General features: G+C 38.1%; 1 protein-coding gene across 18 annotated transcripts in view; it reads left to right on the top strand.

Annotated features, from left to right (window-relative positions):
- LOC126334957 (kinesin-like protein unc-104) overlaps window positions 1-22,438 on the top strand; it is a 331,002-nt gene that overhangs the window by 274,341 nt on the left and 34,223 nt on the right. For 9 of the 18 annotated variants that reach the window (XM_049997727.1, XM_049997726.1, XM_049997721.1 and 6 more), the window contains 6 exons: window positions 2,268-2,358; window positions 2,826-2,950; window positions 3,032-3,183; window positions 3,315-3,479; window positions 14,448-14,668; window positions 22,240-22,420. In XM_049997727.1, coding sequence (XP_049853684.1) covers window positions 2,268-2,358; window positions 2,826-2,950; window positions 3,032-3,183; window positions 3,315-3,479; window positions 14,448-14,668; window positions 22,240-22,420 — 935 coding nt within the window. Of the gene's footprint in view, window positions 1-2,267; window positions 2,359-2,825; window positions 2,951-3,031; window positions 3,184-3,314; window positions 3,480-14,447; window positions 14,669-22,239; window positions 22,430-22,438 lie in introns of all 18 variants that reach the window. The other 9 variants (XM_049997724.1, XM_049997716.1, XM_049997723.1 and 6 more) reach the window with 1 other exon arrangement.

Here is a 22,438-nt window from a genome sequence, read left to right as displayed (position 1 = left end):
TTCACTTAAAGGCATCGTCAGTGAGAGAGTTCATCCCACTGATGATGCCTTAAAGTGAAAAAGGTGAAACATGTCTAGGAAAAATAAAATATAGTGCAGCAGGAAATGTTGGTTTTTATTTACAAAACAAATATTTCTGTGCTTGCTGAGGAGGATGCCCATGCCACCAAACTCATTATAACGTGTTTGATTTCAGTGGCTGCTTCACAACCCGGGCCATCTGGATCCTCCCCTCTACCATCAGCTCTTCTGAACTGCGTAGAGAGGAGTTATCCTTATAATGCTCTCTCCACTCCTGAAATGATACCAATCTCAACCTACAGTAACCTACTGTCCCCACACACTTCACCCAACAGTTTCTGCCCCCACTGTCCTATCACATTCTTCCTATTCTCATCCCCCAACCCTCTTTGTGTGCTACTCTCTGCCAATGCACCTGCCCTTCTTCCCCTTCCCACTCCTCTCCTTCGTCCCCCGTCCCCAATCCCTACCTCACAGCCTCCCAACGCTGCACCTGTTCTTAGTCTAGTCACTGCATGCTCTGCTAGACATTGCTTTCTCTCTCCTTATTGTACCCCCATACGCTGTAGATTCCGCCCCCCCCCCCCTCCCCCTCCTCCACCCCCATGCCTCCAGATTGCTGCTCCCATTCTATATGACAGTTGTATGCCATCTATGTCTGTTTGTTTCCTTTTCTGAAGAAAGCTTGGTCAAAAGCTAATTGCGTAACGTGTCTTTTCATTGCTGCCTGTCACCACATTATCTTTACCATAGCAGCAGTCTATCAGTTCCTTATGTTATTGTAAATGAAAGTGCCTGTTCTCTTTCACCAGAACTAACTTTTATTATGCAGAAATTTAGGATGTGATGAACATGGGTCCTCCTCCTTAAATAATGGAGAGTAGTTTCAGAAATGTTGTGTTTTCTGGTGTTTATGTACTGTTAGATCAACTCATTCATTTTTCTTAAGAGTTCCATCTGAATGATGAGAAATGAAAAAGCCCACAAAGATAACAGAAAATTATGTAACATTTATATAACAGTTTTCTCTAGATAATATTAGCAGCACCTAATCAAATAATATGCAGCAGCAGCAGCATTGGATCATGGTGGTGGTGGTTGTGATTGTGTTGCTGACAGTAATGATAATAGTACTAGTAGTGAGTAAGAATCCTTTTCGGGTATATTTTTTGAGAGTCATTGGAATTGTAGAAACTCAGAACCATCCAGTACATCAACATAAGTAAATTTATTACAAACTTTAAAACTTATAAAGAAATTACTCTTCAAAATTATAACATTTAGTTATTATTGAAAAGGAAATAATACTGCTGCTTGTCATTTATTGGACTAATGATTTAGTAAAATATAAGGGTTGTTCAGGAAGTAACCTCTGTTTGGCTGTAAACAAAAAACTTGCATAAAAAAACATTACATACACCTGGAAAATGTAGATTTGTGCTCTTTTTCAACATAATCAGCATTTAAATTTAAGCATTTGTCATAGTGTTTCAATAATTTCCAAATGCCTCCTCCATAAATTGCTACCAACTGGGCGTATAGCCAATTTTTCAGGCATTTGGAAGTTCATTATTGTTGAAGCACTGTGATGTAAGCCACTTCTTCGTGAGAGCAAACATATGAAAATCACATGGCACAAATTGTGGGCTGTATGGGGGATAATAAAAAAAATCCCATTTGAATTGCTTGAGGCCCAGAAGGCCTACCATTCCTTTCTTCATAATGAATGCTTTTTCTACCACTTTTAAAAAATCAGACCAATGCTGCAGAATACCTCAATTCATAATGTTTGGACCATACACAGTACACGGTTGACAATGAATGTCTGCTGCTGAAATGTTTTACACTGAAAGAACTCCTACTACTGCTCACACTTCAAATTTTGCAGGATTTTTTATTACAGTACTCATGTTTTGGGGTGACAACAAGCAAAATCGTGAATGAATTAGGTTCACACATTCACATCTGGACGCTTATTGAATCAGAGAACATGCAAATATGACAGTTTCAGCACTCTGCGCACAAATACTAGTGCCACACGACTGTAGAACTATGGCTACTTTCTGAACTGCCCTCATATTCTTGAAGGGTATATATCTTTATTTCTAAAAAGTGCAAATTTACATTTTTACTGTTGTTTCTTTTGATGGTCATTTTGTGCCTTATTATCTAATATTCCTGAATGTTTTTCATTGTATTGTATTGTATTGTATTGAACCTTCTTTTTTTTCTTTGATTATATACAGCTTTCTGCATCGACATGATGAAGCATTTTCTACAGAGCCTGTTAAGAATGTTGGAAATGGATGGCCCATTGGATTCTTTCATGTCCAAAATGTTAGTAAAATATTTTAATTATCTTTTGAACGTTCAGTAATATTGTATTTCATTTTTTTCATAACAGGCTGAGAATTGTTCATTTATGTAGGAATATTAAATGAGAAAAAAATTTACATGTGAACTTTTTTCATTATTCTGCTTCTAATTTGGTGTTTTTTAAGTACCTCTTATTTCTCTCTGCATTTTTTGACTCTTTATATGAATACAGCCATGTTTTTTTTTTCTCTTCAGTGCTGATGTTATTGGGTTAATGTTATTATTTGACATGTGGTATTCAGATTAAGATTCTTTATAAGTCATTTGACATAAGTATCTAAAATAGAATTCATCACTACACTCAAATAATAATATTAATATTTCTTAATATGAAATTTTGCATAAATAGTTACAATGTTATACTCATATTGTTGAATGATATTATAAGTTTTATGATACTTTTTTTACATGATTACAACCTTTTTCAGATAACAGTTACAGTAACAAAATCATTTATAGAATACTTAAAGACACAGCCTATTGTATTTGAAGTTTTTGGCCACTATCAGAAGCACCCACTTCATAGAGATGCAAAGCAGGATGGTGGACAGTTGTAAGTACTTTCACTTGTCAAATGTATAATAAATTCATAATTAGTAGAATTGCTAGTACATCAATAAAATTTATTTTGCAGTGTTCGACAGCCACCAAAGCGTATGCTTCCACCATCAATACCAATTAGTCAGCCTGTACGGTCGCCAAAATTTGGAGTATTACCATCACCTTGTACTAGTCACGTACATGCCAAGTATGATGTTCTTGTTTGGTTTGAAATTTGTGAATTAGGTAAATATTGTTACTTATATATGTTCGTATGACTAAATTAGTTATAATAAATATACTTGTACTGATACAGTCCAGTTTGTGTTATACTTGTTCAGTTTCAAAATCTCTGAAATTTCTGGTTCTGGTTACAGCACCTAATGGTGAGTACGTGCCAGCAGTTGTGGATCATAGTGATGATCTCCCTTGCCGTGGTCTGTTCTTACTCCACCAAGGTATCCAGCGCCGTATTCGCATTACTATTGTACATGAGCATGCTGCTGAACTTCGATGGAAGGAAGTTAGAGAACTAGTTGTTGGTAAGTTACCCTTTAACGATAATACCTGTCCAATGTTGTGTTTGGAAGAGTATTTGGCGATTTGTACAGTCAAATCAATCACAAGGCAACATGCAGCACTTGCAACGAAAAGGCTCATTCTGAAATGTATACTGTAAACCAACTTTGCTAGATTAAAAGTTGCTTTCCCACATAACAGAAAAAGTAACTATAGAATTATTATCGAAACAGTTCTGGAATAAGACTATAGGGAACTTTTGCAACAATTTCAGTTTAAAAAGAATATATTTCTGCTCAACACTGTCACACTTCAATATCAGTATTACTGCTTGAAAGGCCTACCATTTCTAATAGTTGTCAACTGGATTACTCACATGTAGGATTAACTAACATGTTACAGTCATAATTACATACGAAATCAATCTAAGAGGGTTGAACTTTAATAGTGGCAACTATTTATTTACAGCTCATACAAAATAGATACGTGTTTCAAAGTTTTACTGACCTTGAAAATAATCACCAGCATGGTGTATAACTCGTTGCCAGTGATGTGGAACTCGTAGTATACTCTTAGCAGTGTCATTATGTTTACAGTTCAAGCTGCATGGTTATTGTTGACGAATTTGTAGCAGTTCTGAATCAAATACCATGAAGTGTTTCCTTCAGTTTATAAATCGAGTTGAACTCATGAGGGCTTAAGTCAGGGTAGTGCAGTAGGTAGTATAGCACTTAGCAGCCCCATCAGTCAAACATATCAGTAACAGCCTGCACTCTATGAGCTTGAGCATTGTCCTGGAAAATGATGGTCAGGTCCTGCAAAAAGCGTCTCTAAGCTGGTCATAGGTTGTGTTCCAAAAATGAACAGCATAGAGACCGCAGTGATGTCACTTTCTGCAGGACCTGACCATCATTTTGCAGGACAATTCTCAAGCATGTACAGTGCAAGCTGTTACTGATTTGTTTGACTGATGGGGCTGCTAAGTGCTAGGCCACCTAGTGCACTCCCCTGACTTAAGCCCTCATCAGTTCAACTCGGTTTATAAACTGAAGGAAACACTTCGCGGCATTTGCTTCAGTACTGCTACAAATTTGTCAGGCAATAGATCACGCCGCTCGAACTGTCAACACAACTGGCATTGTTGAGTATCCTATGACTTCCACATCACTGGCAACAGGTTGTACGCAATGCTAGTGACTACCTTGAAGGTCAGTAAAACTTTGAAACCCGTATCTATTTTGTATGACCTGTAAATAAATAGTTGGCACTATTAAAGTTCCAACCCTTGTATATGTAAACTTATACCTTACAAAAATGATACCAACTTACCAGTGATAGTGCAATTAAAACTTTTAATGACAAGGATGCACAACACACTTAATTTAATTGTCAACACTGGCCGCATTGCTGCATATCTAAACTACACTGTTGATTTCACTTGGATTTGCACACCTATTCCAAGAAACAAAATTGACAACAGTAATGAAACAAGACTCATTCACTCATGTCATCACAGCCTAATATCATTCACAATCACACACATATAATAAATGTGAAGGCAAATATTTAAATAATGAGCAGCAACAGTGCAATGATGCAGTTACAGTCCCCCCTAATTGACTGCTAAGTGCAAAATATCTTAACCAATTTCACAACTTTTACTATTGTATCTTGCATACTTTTCTAGGAGTTCTTAATGTCAAAATAATTCACCAGTGCAGAGGAATTATTGGTTGAAATCGGTAAATAACTCTGCTTGAATACAAGTTTTAGTTTTGTAAACTATCATAAATTATCTTTCGAAACGAGTGCCCAAATTTACAATGAAAATCTAATTACTGTCCTGCAAACAGTTCAGAGGCAGTGCATTACCAGAATTGTTAGTTTGATGAAGTTGCAATTCACACTCTCAGCCTTGCAGTTGTCAGTGTACCTCCACTCGTGTGCATATCTATCTCTGTCAGGTTGTACCTTCCCCTCAGACAAATGAGCAGTTACCTATGCTCATTGCAGGTGCAGCCCATGCCAAGTTACAGAATGGCTAACAACAACTGTGACCACAATGTCTTTTTCATCACAAGTATATCAGGCATTCCAGTGTCTTGCACCCAACTCTCCCATCTGCACACAGCACATTAACATCATATTTTTAGTGACAACACTTAACCATTAGTGCTGATTTATTTTGCCATACTGCATTTTCTCTGCCTTATTACACTTTGGAATAGTAATGTTTGTAAGGCTAGCATTTTTATCTTCTGCAGTTAACTATTTAATTATAAATTGAAATATTGTTAGTTGTAGATAAATAGGAAGAATGCAAAATATTACACAGCAGATAAGGAATGAGAATTGCATAACACTTCAATTACAAGATTAGCAAAAAATTAATTTAGCTGTTGCATTAGATACCTACAATCTGATTTCTGCAGTTTATTTATTGAAGCTTCAGTAATGTTGTTAGATATTTAATGTTTATCGTGCATGCTTGCTGAAATAGCAGATCTAATTTTTTGATGTTGCAGTGAACCCTGAAATTTGTTATCACCTCGAGAATTGTTTGAAAATTCCAACATAATTTACTTATGTTTAGAACTTCATGTTATTTGCTTGTAAGAACCATTGCCAAATGTATCATCTCCTATTTATTTTTCTTGCATTTAAAGGTTACTTCATCTTGATTCTACTTGCACAGTTCACATAAACCTTCCTTTTCATACTTTAGATATTATTGTCTATAGCTGAGTGACCATTGCCTTCTGTTTTTGCCGTTGAGATAAAACTGATATAGTGTATTCAGACCAGTGGGCTCTTATTTGGCCCTGAAGAAATGTATGTTTTCAGGGGGCCTTTGTTTGGTATGCTTTATGATTACAGAGTTGAGCAAATACAACAAGACTTCTTTAAAAAAATTACACAAAGCTCTCTCTCTCTCTCTCTCTCTCTCTCTCTCTCTCTCTCTCTCTCTCTCTCTCTCTCTCTCTCTCTCTCTCCCCCTCTCTCACCCCCCCCCCCCCCCCAAATCTTTCTTCCGACTGGTTTGATGTGGATCACCATGAATTCACCTCTTTATCTCTCTATCTCAGAGTAGCACTTGCATGTGCCATCCTCAATTATTTGTTAATTTCATCCCAATCTCTGTCTTCCCACTCATTTCTTCACCAATTCTTCAGATAACCTTCTTATTCACTGCCTTATCAGTCCAAGCTCTTTTTGTTCCAGACATTGTATGATAGTTGGGTACCAAAGAATATGGAACCTCAACACATAGCCAAACGCATGGAAGTAGCATAGATTGTTCTGCAGTTATCTCTAGCTGGACAACTTGTCCACATAGTGGTAGTAAAATATGTGTAGACATCTTCCTCTTGAACCAGTCTATTTGTGAAAACCGTATCAAAATCCCTACAGTAGTTCCTGAAATTCACATCCACATGCAGCCAGGAAAACAGGCTGGGGGTTCTTAATTAATAGTACGCACAGATTACAATAAGCTATTTGATAGGATCTTGGTGAGTAAATAGCTGCTCTCCCCTGTCCCTTGTTGGGTATGCCCTTGCACAGCAGTGACAAGATATGGACATATGCCACAGACTGGTTCTTACCCTTGACAACAAAGTACTATGATGGGAGAATAGAGAGATTGTGCAATGGTCCTAAAAGCGTTTCAATCCCAGTGGTGAATGTTTTAAGCAGTAACTCGATAACTACCATATGCAGTACCCCAGTGGATGTTTTCTTCTCTTTAACAATCTGTAGAAAATTGCTTTCTGGATAAGTCTTATATTTCAATACTGTATTTCACTATTTGTAAGTGGCCATTTCAGGTAACATTTAAAGTCAAATGATACTTGAGTGGTTTACATGATTAGAGATGATGGAAAATATTTATTTGAAGGAAACATTCAATTTTATTTCTGGAAAGAGATCCCACAGGGTATTGTTATACTGCCAGGTACACACCTTCATTTCAGATGCAGTGGAGCATACTAGACCTTACAATTTTCAAAAACTAAAAGTTATAGACAGCTCTGTACTTTGCTTCTTAACACACAGGAATAACAACTCACATGCCCATATTGAGAATGGTATTGAAGGATGTTTGTCACTGCATTTATCCCCGAAATGAACAGTAATTAGATCCACAGTCACGACATGTAAAATGAAACAATAACTATGTGTAGAGTCATGGAGGAAGTCAGAACTGAATGTATACAAGCATGATAACATTCAATGGTAAGGATTGTATCATAGACAAAGTACTGTCAGACTTGAAGCTGAATGGATACATTATTAGTTTGCTACAAATTGTGCAGAAATTTAAAAAAAATAAAGCGTTCAAGTAATCACTAAAAATTAATCATAGAATTAATCTGCATTCTGCAATGCAACTTCATTTTAATTTGATACTGTAAGCTGGTCTGAGATACAAACCAAAACTGTGCTTTTTTCTTTTGCGAACACTGGAGATTGGAAAGTAGGGCGGTAGTTTATTGGTGACTGAAAAACTAAAGTGGGCCTAGATAGCACAGCTGATGAGAGAAAAATGAGGCTCATGATTCAACTTATAGTTTAACACAGTGTCTTAATTTGTTGGGTAGTATCAATTAGGCACAGCTTTTGATAGACTTTTTAAAAAATTCTTTGCTTTATTTAACAAAATTTTAGTATCTCAAAGAAATAAGCAAGGACTGTATGTACATGGAAAAAACAATGGACATGGAAATTAATTTTTAAATTATTTCCTAAGTTGTTTAGAAGTTTGAGTCTAAACTGTAGCTGCAGCAGTGAGTATTTGGACATCTGTGTGATTTTGTGTGTGAATTTGAATGTCTGTAGTTTTAATAGAGAAAGAGCAAGAGCTTGAAAACTAAAGTAAATACTATAATCTGTTGAATGTTTCCAAGTGGCACAAATCAGTAAGTTATTGGTGAGTGGTTGCCTTTCCTTTATGTTGGGCAGAGTTCCACCCAGGAATTTCCATGAATGTTGTGTGTTGTTTGAAAGTTCATTTTTTCATAAGGGGAAGGGATGAAATTTTGGGTTTTGCATCCTGCCAGTTATACAATCATTACAGACAGAGCACAGACACAGATGGGGTATCTATGGGAAACAAAACATATAGTTTGATTTTGTAAAGAAACCATCTCAACATTTGCTGTAATCGATTCAGGTTACCCATTGGAAGCTTCAATTTGGATTGCTGGTTGTAGATTTGAATCCCCCCCACCATTTGTTAACACGAGGTCAGTGCCTTAACTATTGCACTAATGTGATGTTTTCTTGTAGTTAGTCAGTTAGTTACTTGGTCCACAGAATTTTTAAATTGTTATTTTATTGATACGATGTGGAACAAGTCACTTACAGGATTTTCAGAGTATCCCTTTTAGAAGACACAAAGTCTATTTTCTCTGTTATTTCAGAAGATATTTTCAGTTTCATTTTTGTAATGTGTAGCTGAAGTCGGCCCAAATAAATACTGCTATACACAAAAAGATAATATTCACAATGAAAACTAACAACCAAATAAATTTAATAGATGCAGTCATTAAAAAAACCTAATAAACTTCTTAGGTACAACCATTAAAAAAGAAAACAGGATAGCTTTGATTTTACTGACAGCTGTGATTTTACTGTGAACCTGCAACATTGAGACAATCATACATCAGACTTCAAATCACCCACACTGAGTGAAACATCTGATACGTGCTTAGACACTCAACATGGTACCATTTAGCACAGAAATCTAACAGAAACAGTTAGACGTCTACATACAAATAACAACAAACAATGGGTACAATAATAACATAGCCATAAAATTATGCAAAGAAAATTAAATAACAAATACAGTCAACAAACACAATGCATATATAGTTACAGACAACAACACAATAAAACACCACACAAAACAAGCACACACAATGATAGAACAACAACAGCACAAAGAAAGCACGATAACAGGACCAGGGTGGCTACTAAACAGAAAAAACTGATAAAGTTGGCAGCTCTTACAAAAATACACTCTAGACACAGAAAATGGCAGTTACCAGTCCTACATTTCGAAAGCAGAGTGGGAACAAGAAAAACTACAAGCCTTTAACCAGTTTTCCACATCAGAGAAAGCTGTTTGGTGTACTAATAATGAATTAGATGCTGATAACATCTGTCACTTCAGAAATTTCCACATTTTCTAGAGATATAAGAAGCTCCTCTATCTTGTTTTTCAGTCCCCTAATGTTCTGATGAAACAAACTAATTTTGCATTTGTGGAAACTGTTACATATATTATGGTCCTGTTGTGTCATAATTTTATTCGATACTATCTGTCTATAACCTGACTCAAACCTGAAACATGTTCCCTTCAGTCTCCAGGAATAACCTTACATGTTCTGCAGGCTTCTCAAATGATCAGTCCTTCTCTCTTCTAATCAACTGCAGGCCACAATTTTAACATTCTCACCTCTCAATTGCTACAACAGGTGTAGCACATATATGAGACTTGGTTTCAGTCAAAAGAATCCTCTCAGCTCATTGTTGACATGGCTGACAGCTATGTTAATGCAGGAATGGACATGCCTTTGCAAAATCTCCACAAATCCCACATTAGTGTCTGCTGTTGCTGCTCTATTTCTTCCATGTCACCTTTAATATTATACTATGAGTTGCTAGCCAGGCATTTTCCCACTCTTCCTACTATAATAAGTAACTGATCTTTTTCCCTAAACAATAACAACAACAATAATTATTATTATAATAATAGCAGTGTATGTCTTAGTAGTAGTGTACAAAATTTTGATTTGGTGCCACAGTTGCAACCTGCATGAGTCTTTGGTCCCTAGCTGTGGTAGTAGAATGACTCAACAACACAACTGAAAAATATAATTAGTTCATTATACTTGGAAAAAAATGGTGAGAGATGTTTCCTTTATGAGCGCAGATAAGCCATGGATTTTTCCATTGAAAACAAATCTGTCAATGTAGACCCAGTTTTATGTACTGTCTTGTGCATGGGTGTCACCAGCACTAAATGATTGGGAATGGGGGGGGGGGACAGTAGAGAGGGCATAGATCTCAAGAGGGTCTCAATGGGACGTCACTTGAAAACAAGTTGAAAAAATTAGGACCTGAAACCACTTTGTAGCATTCTGGATGCCTTAGACCACATATTTCAGCAACACTTGAAATATAAAAGTAACACATGCAGACCATTTTTAAATACTCTATTAATATGTTTATTAAAACTGGTTTAAGAAAATAAAAATAATCTGCCAATCTGTCAGCAAAAACAAATCAGTGTATTTGGTAGTTTAAAGTACAGGCCTATACTTCTCAGACATGTACAATACTGGAAATTTATTGCTGGACAAGAACATATCCAAAAATTCACATTGCATAGGTTTCTTTGCCTGAGTGATGCAGATGAAGCCATGTTGGCTAAATTGCTAGCTTATTGTAAGCCCCTAATGTAGGGAAGAATTTAGGCTATATTTAGATCAGTTAAAAAAACTGATAAATTCCTATGGACTAATATATGATGTAAATAAAATAGAAAGAAACTTCCACATGGGAAAAATATATTAAAAACAAAGATTCCAAGACTTACCAAGCGGGAAAGCGCCGGTAGATAGGCACAATAAAAAAACACACATACACACACACAAAATTTCGAGCTTTCGCAACCAGCGGTTGCTTCGTCAGGAAAGAGGGAAGGAGAGGGAAAGATGAAAGGATGTGGGTTTTAAGGAGTCATTCCATTACCCTCTCCCTTAAAACCTACATCCTTTCATCTTTCCCTCTCATTCCCTCTTTCCTGATGAAGCAACCGCCAGTTGCGAAAGCTTGAAATTTTGTGTGTGTGTTTGTGTGTTTTTTTATTTGCCTATCTACCGGCACTTTCCCACTTGGTAAGTCATGGCATCTTTGTTTTTAATGGGGAAAATATATCTAAAAACAAAGATGATGTGACTTATCAAACGAAAGCACTGGCAGGTTGATAGATACACAAGGATACACACACAATTCAAGCTTTCGCAACCTGTCCTTTTTTCCCCCTAAGGTAAGTCTTTCCGCTCCCGGGATTGGAATGACTCATTACTCTCTCCCTTAAAACCCACATCCTTTCGTCTTTCGCTCTCCTTCACTCTTTCCTGATGAAGCAAACGTTGGTTGCGAAAGCTTGAATTTTGTGTGTATCCTTGTGTTTGTTTGTGTATCTATCAACCTGCCAGCGCTTTCATTTGGTAAGTCACATCATCTTTGTTTTTATATAGACACACACACACACACACACACACACACACACACACACACACTACTGGCCATTTAATGCAGATGACAAACGGGTATTCATTGGACAAATATATTATACTAGAACTGACATGTGATTAAATTTTCACGCAATTTGGGTACATAGATCCTGAGAAATCAGTACCTTGAACAACCAACTCTGTCCATAATAACGGCCTTGATATGCCTGGGCATTTAGTCAAACAGAGCTTGGATGGCATGTACAGGTACAGCTGCCCATGCAGCTTGAACATGATACCACAGTTCATCAAGAGTAGTGACTGGCGTATTGTGACAAGCCAGTTGCTTGGTCACCATTGACCAGACGTTTTCACTTGGTGAGAGATTTGGAGAATATGCTGGCCAGGGCAGCAGTCGAACATTTTCTGTATTCAGAAAGCCCCGTACAGGACCTGCAACATGCGGTCGTGCATTATCTTGCTGAAATGTAGGAGGGTTTTGCAGGGATCAAATGAAGGGTAGAGCCACACTTCTGAAATGTAACGTCCACTGTCCAAAGTGCTGTCAATGCGAACAAGAGGAGACCGAGACATGTAACTAATGGCACCCCATACCGTCATGCCCAGTGATACGCCAGTATGGCGATGACGAATACAAGCTTCCAATGTGCATTCACCGCCATGTTGCCAAATACGGATGCAACCATCATGATGCTGTAAACAGAACCTGGATTCATCCGAAAAAATGACGTTTTGCCATTCATGCACCCAGGTTCGTCGTTGAGTACACCATCACAGGCGCTCCTGTCTGTGATGCAGCGTCAAGGGTAACCACAGCCATGGTCTCCGAGCTGATAGTCCATGCTGCTGCAAACGTCATCGAACTGTTTGTGCAGATGGTTGTTGTCTTGCAAACATCCCTATCTGTTCACTCAGGGATCAAGACGTGGCTACATGATCCGTTACAGTCATGCGGATTAAAATGTCTGTCATCTCGACTGCTAGTTATACGAGGCCGCTGGGATCCTACATGGCATTCCGTATTACCCTCCTGAACCCGATTTCATATTCTGCTAACAGTCATTGGATCTTGACCAACGCGAGCAGCAATGTTGCGATACGATAAACTGCAATCGCGATAGGCTACAATCCGACCTTTATCAAAGTCAGAAACTTGATGGTACGCACATCTCCTCCTTACACGAGGCATCACGACAACATTTCACCAGGGAATGCCGGTCAACTGCTGTTCGTGTATGAGAAATCGGTTGGAAACTTTCCTCATGTCAGCACATTGTAGGTGTCACCACAGGCGCCAACCTTGTGTAAATGCTCTGAAAAGATAATCATTTGCATATCACAGCATCTCCTTCCTGTCGGTTAAATTTCGCATCTGTAGCACATCATCTTCATGGTGTAGCAATTTTAATGGCCAGTAGTGTTTATGTATTAGTTGACTTGAACTCTCTTTATAGCAATGCCTCCTGACACATGTGCTATCTATAGCGTTATTATTATACCAACACTGGACTGTTGCATGGCATTTGATTGTTCTTGCCTCTTGGTCACCCCCCCCCCCCCCCCCCCCCCGCCCTCCCCTCCCCTTTGAACTTGCAGCAAACCAAACAGATTCATGGTTACATATGCTAGTCCTTCATCACTCATTTTAGTACCAACTCATTCATTAAAACTTGTAGTTCTGTCTTTATAGTGAATAATGTAAGTGAATTCGATTTACTGGCACATTAGTAAATCCTGCTAACCATTAATTCTTACTGTATATGAACTTTTAGTATGTGTAATTAGTTTAGCTTGGATATATTCGTTCAGTGGTGTCATTTTTTGTCAACTAAGACTCATCAAATTAAAATTGCTTTTCAAAACATATGAGGGGTGGTTTGCATCGACACCACCCCGTCCTTCCCTGTGCCCTCCTGGTGGTGATGCCCATGGTCTTGTGTGTAATAAGTGGGTTCATGAACCACATCTCCACAAATAGTGTCTTAATGTGTTCTCCATAGGAAGTGAATGGAACATGTTTATCAGTAGTTGGTAAGTACTGGAGAAGCCAGATTAATATAGCGAAGCAGATGACTGTCGTTGGGACAGCCTGACAGTTTGTGCTTTAGCACACAATAACTAGAACCTCAGCAGTTCATTTCCAGCTTCATAACTTTCTGACTGTGGGCGCAGGTATAATTGTATCGTATATTTCTTTATGTAATCCATACTACCTTCATTGATTCAGTTTATGGTTATTTGATGATGATGATGATGTCTTGCTATTATTAACTACTCCTGAAGATAGTTTGTCCTATGAACAGTGGGCATCTGATTGCTGATGTTTATTGTATCTTGCCAATGTCACTTCTTTTCAATAGGATAATTTGCAGAAATCTTTCTCAGCAGTATTTGTATGAGAAACAATATGTGTGCTGTGGATTTGAAGCGCATTTCATGGATTGTGTTGTGGAATACAGAACGTATAATGCTTACAGTTATTTGTCTCGTGTATCCAGGTGTCATGAGCTTCAGATGCCAATTTGGGTATCATGACTTAATTTTCCTGTTTCCATGCATTGTTCAGATAAATGCCAAAACTGTTCCTTCTGGCAGGTGTGTGTGTGTGTGTGTGTGTGTGTGTGTGTGTGTGTGTAATACCTGAAAATGAGAACAAATATCAGTATAAATGTGTTGATTTGATGTGAATTTTTAAAGGTGTTAAGTCCACTGTTCTGTACACAGGTCGGATAAGAAATACACCTGAACCGGAAGAGGAAGATAATGATAACTCCGTACTGTCTTTGGGCCTCTTCCCTGGAGAATATGTGGAAATTCCTGGAGATGACCGTTCCATGTTCAGGTTCGAAGCAGCATGGGACAGCTCTCTGCACAATTCTCCTCTGTTGAATAGGGTTACCTCATATGGAGAACAGATATTTATGACTATTTCTGCTTACCTTGAGGTTAGTATATAGTATTCTAAAAGGTGTTTTTTTATGTATGTATATCATCTTGTAATATATATATATATATATATATAACAGAAAGAAACTTCCACATGGGAAAAATATATTAAAAACAAAGATTCCAAGACTTACCAAGCGGGAAAGCGCCGGCAGACAGGCACATGAACAAAACACACAAACACACACACAGAATTACGAGCTTTCGCAACTGGCAGTTGCTTCGTCAGGAAAGAGGGAAGGAGAGGGAAAAATGAAAGGATGTGGGTTTTAAGGGAGAGGGTAAGGAGTCATTCCAATCCCGGGAGCGGAAAGACTTCCCTTAGGGGAAAAAAAGGACAGGTGTACACTCGCACACACACACACATATCCATCCGCACATACACAGACACAAGCAGACATATTTAAGGCCTTAAATATGTCTGCTTGTGTCTGTGTATGTGCGGATGGATATGTGTGTGTGTGTGTGTGTGTGCGAGTGTACACCTGTCCTTTTTTTTTTTTTTTTTTTTTTTTCCCCTAAGGGAAGTCTTTCCGCTCCCGGGATTGGAATGACTCCTTACCCTCTCCCTTAAAACCCACATCCTTTCATTTTTCCCTCTCCTTCCTTCCTTCCTGACGAAGCAACTGCCAGTTGCGAAAGCTCGTAATTCTGTGTGTGTGTTTGTGTGTTTTGTTCATGTGCCTGTCTGCCGGCGCTTTCCCGCTTGGTAAGTCTTGGAATCTTTGTTTTTAATATATATAATTTGGGTGGGGGGGGGGGGGGGGGGGAATTACCCACTTACTATATCCAAAAATTCATCTAATGAGTACAAGGAGTTGCCATTAAGAAATTCTTTTAATTTCCACTTAAATGCTATATGGCTATCTGTCAGACTTTTGATGCTATTAGGTAAGTGACCAAAGACTTTTGTGGCTGCATAATTTACCCCCTTTTGAGCCAAAGTTAGATTTAACGTTGAGTAGTGAATAACATCCTTTCTCCTGGTGTTGTAGCTATGTACACTGCTATTACTTTTGATTTCGTTCGGATTGTTAATAACAAATTTCATAAGGAATATATATATTGTGAGGCTACAGTGAAGATTTCTAGCTCTTTAAATAAGTGTCTGCAGGATGATCTTGGATGAGCTCCAGCAATTACTCTGACTATGCGCTTTTGTGCAATGAACACTCTTTTACTAAATGATGAGTTACCCCAGAAAATGATGCCATACGAAAGTAGAGAATAAAAATAGGCATGGTAAGCTAATTTACTCAGATGTTTATCACCAAAATTTGCAATGACCCTAATAGCATAAGTAGCTGAACTCAAACGTTTCAGCAGATCCTCAGTGTGTTTTTTCCAGTTCAACCCCTCATCAATGCATACACCTAGAAATTTTGAATATTCTACCTTAGCTACCGATTTCTGATCGAAGTCTATATTTATTAATGGGGTCATTCCATTTACTGTGTAGAACTGTATATACTGTGTTTTGTCAAAGGTTAATGAGAGCCCATTTGTAGAGAACCAGTTAATGATTTTCTGAAAAACATCGTTTACAATTTCACCAGTTAATTCTTGTCTGTCGGGTGTGATAGCTATACTTGTATCATCGCCATAAGTACCAGCTTTGCATCTTCGCGAACATAGAATGGCAGATCATTAATATATATTAAGAACAGCAGAGGACCCAAGACCGAACCTTGCGGCACCCCATTCTTGATTGTTCCCCAGTTTGAGAAATCACCAGTTTTTTGCATATTATGGTAATTTGTCATGCCCAGATAGAATGATGTACAGTAGTTGCAGCATAGCTGATATATAAGATGGCTGATTTCATATTTGGTCCTGCCTTTTAATGGGTACAAAATGACCGTAACTGGATTGCGGTAGGAGGTGGTGGGTGGATTTAAGGGGCAGGTCCTGCAACTGGGCTACCCACAAAGGAATGATCTATGGGCTGCAGGATTTGGAGTAGGATGGCACCCCATGGGTCATTCATTTGTGGTCGTCCCACGTGCAAGACCTATCTCAGCACCCACCTGCTACCACAGTCAAGTCACAGGAGTTTCCTATCCAAGTAAAGCAGGGTCATTGTGGCAGCAGCTATGTTACTGTCAGCTATGCTGCAATTACTGTGCAGCATTCTATGTGAGCATAACAAGTAACCAACTGTCTACTCACATGAATAGCCACCACAAAACTGTGGCATACAGCACACTCGGCCACCCAGTTGTTGAACATGCTAAAGGCTACAGCAGAAATTATTCCAGCAGCTACTTCCTTATGCAGGCGACTTGGATACTCTCTGCCAACACAAGTTTCTGTGAACTACACAGGTGCGTATTGTTTCTCCAGCATATCCAGCACTCTCTCAGTCCCACTGGTCTAAACCTCCTGTAGCCATTTCCCACTGTCTCAACTTGCCTTTTCCTTTCTCTCTTCCATCCACACCACTCCATCTCTGTCCAGATTGTGCACTGCCTGCTCGCACCACTCTTCTTTGTCCTCCTCATCCCTCCCCCCACCCATGCAGACATTATCTCCCCCCCCCCCTCTACATCTCTCTCTCTCTCTCTCTCTCTCTCTCTCTCTCTCTCTCTCTCTCTCTCTCTCTCCTCCCTCTGCCTCCTCTCCCTCCCTCCCTTCCTCCCTCCCTTCCTCCCTCCCTCCCTCCCTCCCTGTTTCCATTCCTCTCTCTTCTCTCTACCCTCCCTTTCTCTCTTCATCTTCACCTTCCTCTTTCCCCTCCCTCCCATTTTCCCCCTACCTTTATTCGCTCAAAATCTTCCCAAATCTCTTTTTACTCTACCATCCAAAGACCTGCCTCTTCCCCGTTACCCTATCCTTGTGTCCTTCCCTGTCCCCTCCTCACTCACATCCATCAGCTCATGCAGCAGCTTTCAGAAATCAAATACCAATATATAATCTTGTTGGAGCCACGTGAGTGTACGTTTGGTGTCTGTGTAATTGTGTGTGTGAATGTGTTTACTTCTGCTAGAAAAAGAGTTATTGGTTGAAAGCTAGTGTGAATGCTGTTTTCTGTTACATTTTTCTATTCCCCACACGTCAATCTACCAGAGGTGGGTGGTTGCCTTTCCCTTATTTTACATACTGATTCATCCAGGGCTTTCCATTAATGTGATATTATTAATTTACTAATTGAATAAAAGAGGTTTATTTTTTGCCGTGAAGCCCCTGGTGCTCTATTTCAGAACTATGTCCTTTAAGGAGTATGGTGAGTTACTTGTGAAAAAATGTATTTTTCAAGAAAAGTAGTAATACGAGGGCAATTCAATAAAAAAAATTATCTTTTTTTTTTGTGACAACATACCTTTACTCATCTTCATAATTTTGATGGTCCTTCTCAAAGTGGTCTCCCATGAATGTGATGCACTTGTCCCAGTGTTTCTGCCAGTCTTCAAATACATGCTGGAAACCATTTTTTGAGAGGTCCTTCAAAATCGCCTCCGCAGCCTTCACCACTGCTTCTGGTTATTGATAATGCCTCCTACGAAGGTGTTTCTTCATGTTAGGGAATAGAAAAAAGTCACATGGGGCCAAATCTAGACTATAGGGAGGGTGAAGAATGCACTTCACGTTGATTTTTGCAAGATATTCAACAGCAACATTGGTAATATGCGGCCGTGCATTATTGTGGTGTAGCATCCAGCCTGCTTCCCCGAAATGTGGTATTTTGCGCCTGATATGGACTTGCAATGTTTTCAGGACATCCCTGTAGTATTGTCCAGTTACTGATGTGTATGCAGGTACAACATGCTGATAAACCATTCCATGAATATCAAAGAATGAGATGACCATAACTTTCCCAGCAGAAGCAGCCACTTTTGCTTTTTTGGGTGTTGGTGATGAAGGAGATTTCCACATTGAGCTTTGCTGTTTGCTCTCAGGATCAAAATGATGTAACCAAGTTTCATCAACAGTCATTACATTTGAAAGAAACACCATATCTTCCTCTAACATCAGCTTTAACTTCACGCAGACCTGCACGCAAATGTCCTTTTGTTCTAGAATCAACAGTCTTGGAACCCATTGCGCACAAACACATTGTAACTCTACCACACTCACATCAATAATAAATATCCAAAAGTCAGATCAATATAGGGAATGAGTGGAAGTTACACTAAAATAATACATAACCTGTTGTCTTTGTTGCTGCTTTCATCTTGTCGAATTCTTCTTTTGAAATTTGCCTGAATCTGGATTTGCATGTGGGGTCAATGTAAATAAATGATTCAGGTGCATTTTCAATTTTATTGTCTTTTATTTGTTCTCCACATGACATAAACAGCATTCTAAAAGACCAAGTGTCCAAAGCACATCAAGGCAAAACACACTGAGAGATAACACTGAAACTGAGACAAAAGACTCAGCCCCTTCAGTAGTGCTGCATTCCTTTATATAGAATTTTAACAGTGAATTTCAAAATAACCTTTTATTAATTTTATACAATTTCGATGTTACAATTAAAATTTACAAAACATAAAGAAACTGATGTTACAGCCAAATAAGGTATAAAATACAATATTGAATGGCATAATTTTTGTAGTATCATCTGTAGTTTTTAATCGTCCGTCCCTGGTAGCTGAATGTCAGCGTGACGGATTGTTAATCCTCTGGACCCAGGTTCGATTCCCAGCTTCGTCGGGGAATTTTCTCCACCCAGGGACTGGGTGTTGTGCTGTACTCATCATCATCTTATCATCTCATTGACTGCAGGTCTCTGAAGTGGCGTCAAATTGAAAGACCGGCACCCGGCGGATGGTCTGCCCAATGGGGGGCCCTAGCCATACAATTAAATAAATAAATGTAGTTTTAAATATGAAAATCAATCTGAACTTTAATTACAATAATGTCTCTTGTATTATTTTAGTTATGTAATTCGTTACAATTTGGATTTGGTTACTAACATTCAGTGCCAGTACAGAACTCGTGCTTTATTCGATTACATACGTAAAATTCACAAATAAGGCCTCAAATTTTGGAAATCGGGAAGTTTTGTGATGTAAACAATTGGAGAGTTAATTAGAAATGTAATTACAAAGAATTTTAATTGCAGAGAAGGACATAAAAATAGTAACAAATGAAAATACATCACTCGGTAATAACTTTTAAGCTGTTTCTCAAGATAGTGAGGTTTCCTGTTACTAGATTTTTAGTTTACCATTTTGTTAATTAGAATCATTGATTTTTCATGCTAACATTTCTGGAGTCTCTAGTTATTTATTGCTAAATACTTATTACTTCAATTTCTTGATTTGATATTTAATATGCATATGTACATAATTTTGTTAATGACAACAATCCACTGACCATCACGAGAATTTATGTCATTACAGAATATTCTAAATGTGTTTACAAAGAATAAAAGTTTTTTTGGGAAATTGAACTGAGTGATATCTATAAAGATAGACATAAAAGGCCTTAGGAACCACTGAATCGTATGATAAACACACGGACTCATATAAAAAAATGTCGTATCAGACACTTCATAATAATCTTAAGGGAGGCTGTAGCTTTATAATGTCTCATGTAATTTTTCTGTCCCCAACATGTGGGTGGCACCCAATGAAATGTTCAGTATTTCAGAAAGTGATCTTAAGGTAATTCGTCGAACCTCTCTCACAATGACAGCAGCTGTGTTGCTGTTTCCTTCCGTGAGAGCAATAACTGGAGCACCGGGTCCACCTTCCTTTGAAATTGATTGTCTCCCCTCTTTAAACATTTTAAACCACCTTCAAGCTGTGCTTCAGGGAAGAACAGACTCTCCATAGGCCTCCTGTAGCTTTGTATCAACCTCAGCTGAAGATTTGTTGAGACAAAACCAGAATTTCAAAGCCGCATATTGTTCCTCACGTGTTACCTCCAATGGAGCAGCAGGCGATACTGAACGTGTCTGACCTTGCCTGCCTCTCACAGGTGGGAATCAGCAGTACCAACAATGAAACTACTACAACATGTATTTTGCACATTAAGCTAACAGAATATCACAAGATTAAATTTTAGCGTGAGAAACTATGACCGTGAAAACAGCCCTCATATAACTTATTTGCTGAAGAATGGTACTAATTAGCACAAAATATTACTAATACCAAAAATATACTGAGAGATTTTAGAAACTGTATGCTATAATTATATTTAACTAAATCACACATATATAATTGAGAAATATAATTTTGTATTCAATAAGTAAGTGACAATGTTAATCAGAAATATTGGTATTCTGAAACTCCCAGTACCATTTATTAATCTCATTGAACTCATATTTTCCCATAAAGAACAACAGTGTATTAAATTTAATTTTATTGTTATATTCCCCACCTACTTCTCCTCTCTGGAAATACGTTGCTCTCAACTTTTGTAACTTCAACCTTGATAAACTCATTACTGGTTTCCCAGCAATTTTTAATGTCCTTTAATAGTTTTCAGCATGACTTAAAGGGTTTTTCACCAGTAACACTTTTGTGTATATCTGTATACCTCGTTGTGCTGATCCTCACTTAAGTAGCAATATCTCATGTGAACTGAATGAGGCAACAAATAACAATTTCGTCGGCAGCACTTTTGCAATTTCTTGAGATAGATTGCAGACACACTTCAGGAAAACAAAATAGTAAATACTCAATTAAGTGCCTTTGCATTATCAAATGCAGCTGATTGTAGAATCCATTACATATGTTATGTCTGCTGGTATTGTGGGCGAATCACCTTTATGTGAGATCTCATTTTTTGCTGGCACTGTTGATACATCATGTCCTCTCAGGTTTGCTGTTACTTTTTTTCTGTTCTTCGTACAACGTTTTGACAACATAACTTCTACCACAGTAACTCTGTGTACATGATGGAGCATATGATGATGATGATGATGATAAGTTATGTTGCCAAAATATTGTGCAAGAACACATGAGAATCTGGTAGCATCTGAAAGGACATCATCCAACTCACCTTTATTTTTCTGCAACGTTATATTGTACTCGTACATTCCTTTATTTTTCAATTCATCTCCTGGCATCCTTTATTTTTCTCTGTTTACATGTTTGCATTTTCCTCCGTATGTTAGTTTCCTTGTCTATTTTACTTCATATTTAATGCCCTTTACCATCACCATCTACCCTCCTCCCCCTCCCCCTCCCTCTCCCTTATTATTTTATTCTATTTTTCCATATTTTGCATTTTCTGTTTAATAATAAAACATAAGATGTGCTTAAATATATATGTAACTCTGTTCTTTCTTTCTTTCTTTCTTTCTTTCTCTTTTTTTTTTTTTTTTTTTTTTTTTGAGCTGGTATGTTGTTACAAAATGTTCTACACCCATACCACACTTTTTCTTTAAAGTAATGCTAAACTGTGCATTCTGAGCTTTGTTTGAACAGGCTTGTCTCACCCTTTTGCTGTAACCAAAGACTAAAGATAATTACCATAGTAAGAATCCAAATGCTAATTTAAGCAATGTTTGTCTTGCATGAAACTTATTTTAATCTTTGACTCATGTACTTGTCAGACTGCAAATGGTCCTAGTATTTTTTACTGAAAAGGCTAATTTACTTAATTGCTTCATTTATAGCTGGAGAACTGTGGGCGTCCGGCAATTATCACCAAGGATTTGAGCATGATCATTTATGGACGAGATGCACGAACTGGCCCACGTTCACTGAAACATTTGTTTTCTGGGCATTATCGTAATGCTGAGGCAAACCGTCTGTCTGGTGTCTACGAGCTAGTGCTGAAAAGAGCATCAGAAGCAGGTAGTCCAGGTTTGTTCC

This window comes from Schistocerca gregaria, chromosome 2 (genome assembly GCF_023897955.1).
Source record: "Schistocerca gregaria isolate iqSchGreg1 chromosome 2, iqSchGreg1.2, whole genome shotgun sequence".
NCBI lineage: Eukaryota > Metazoa > Arthropoda > Insecta > Orthoptera > Acrididae > Schistocerca > Schistocerca gregaria.
This window is presented reverse-complemented; position numbering and strand designations above follow the sequence as displayed.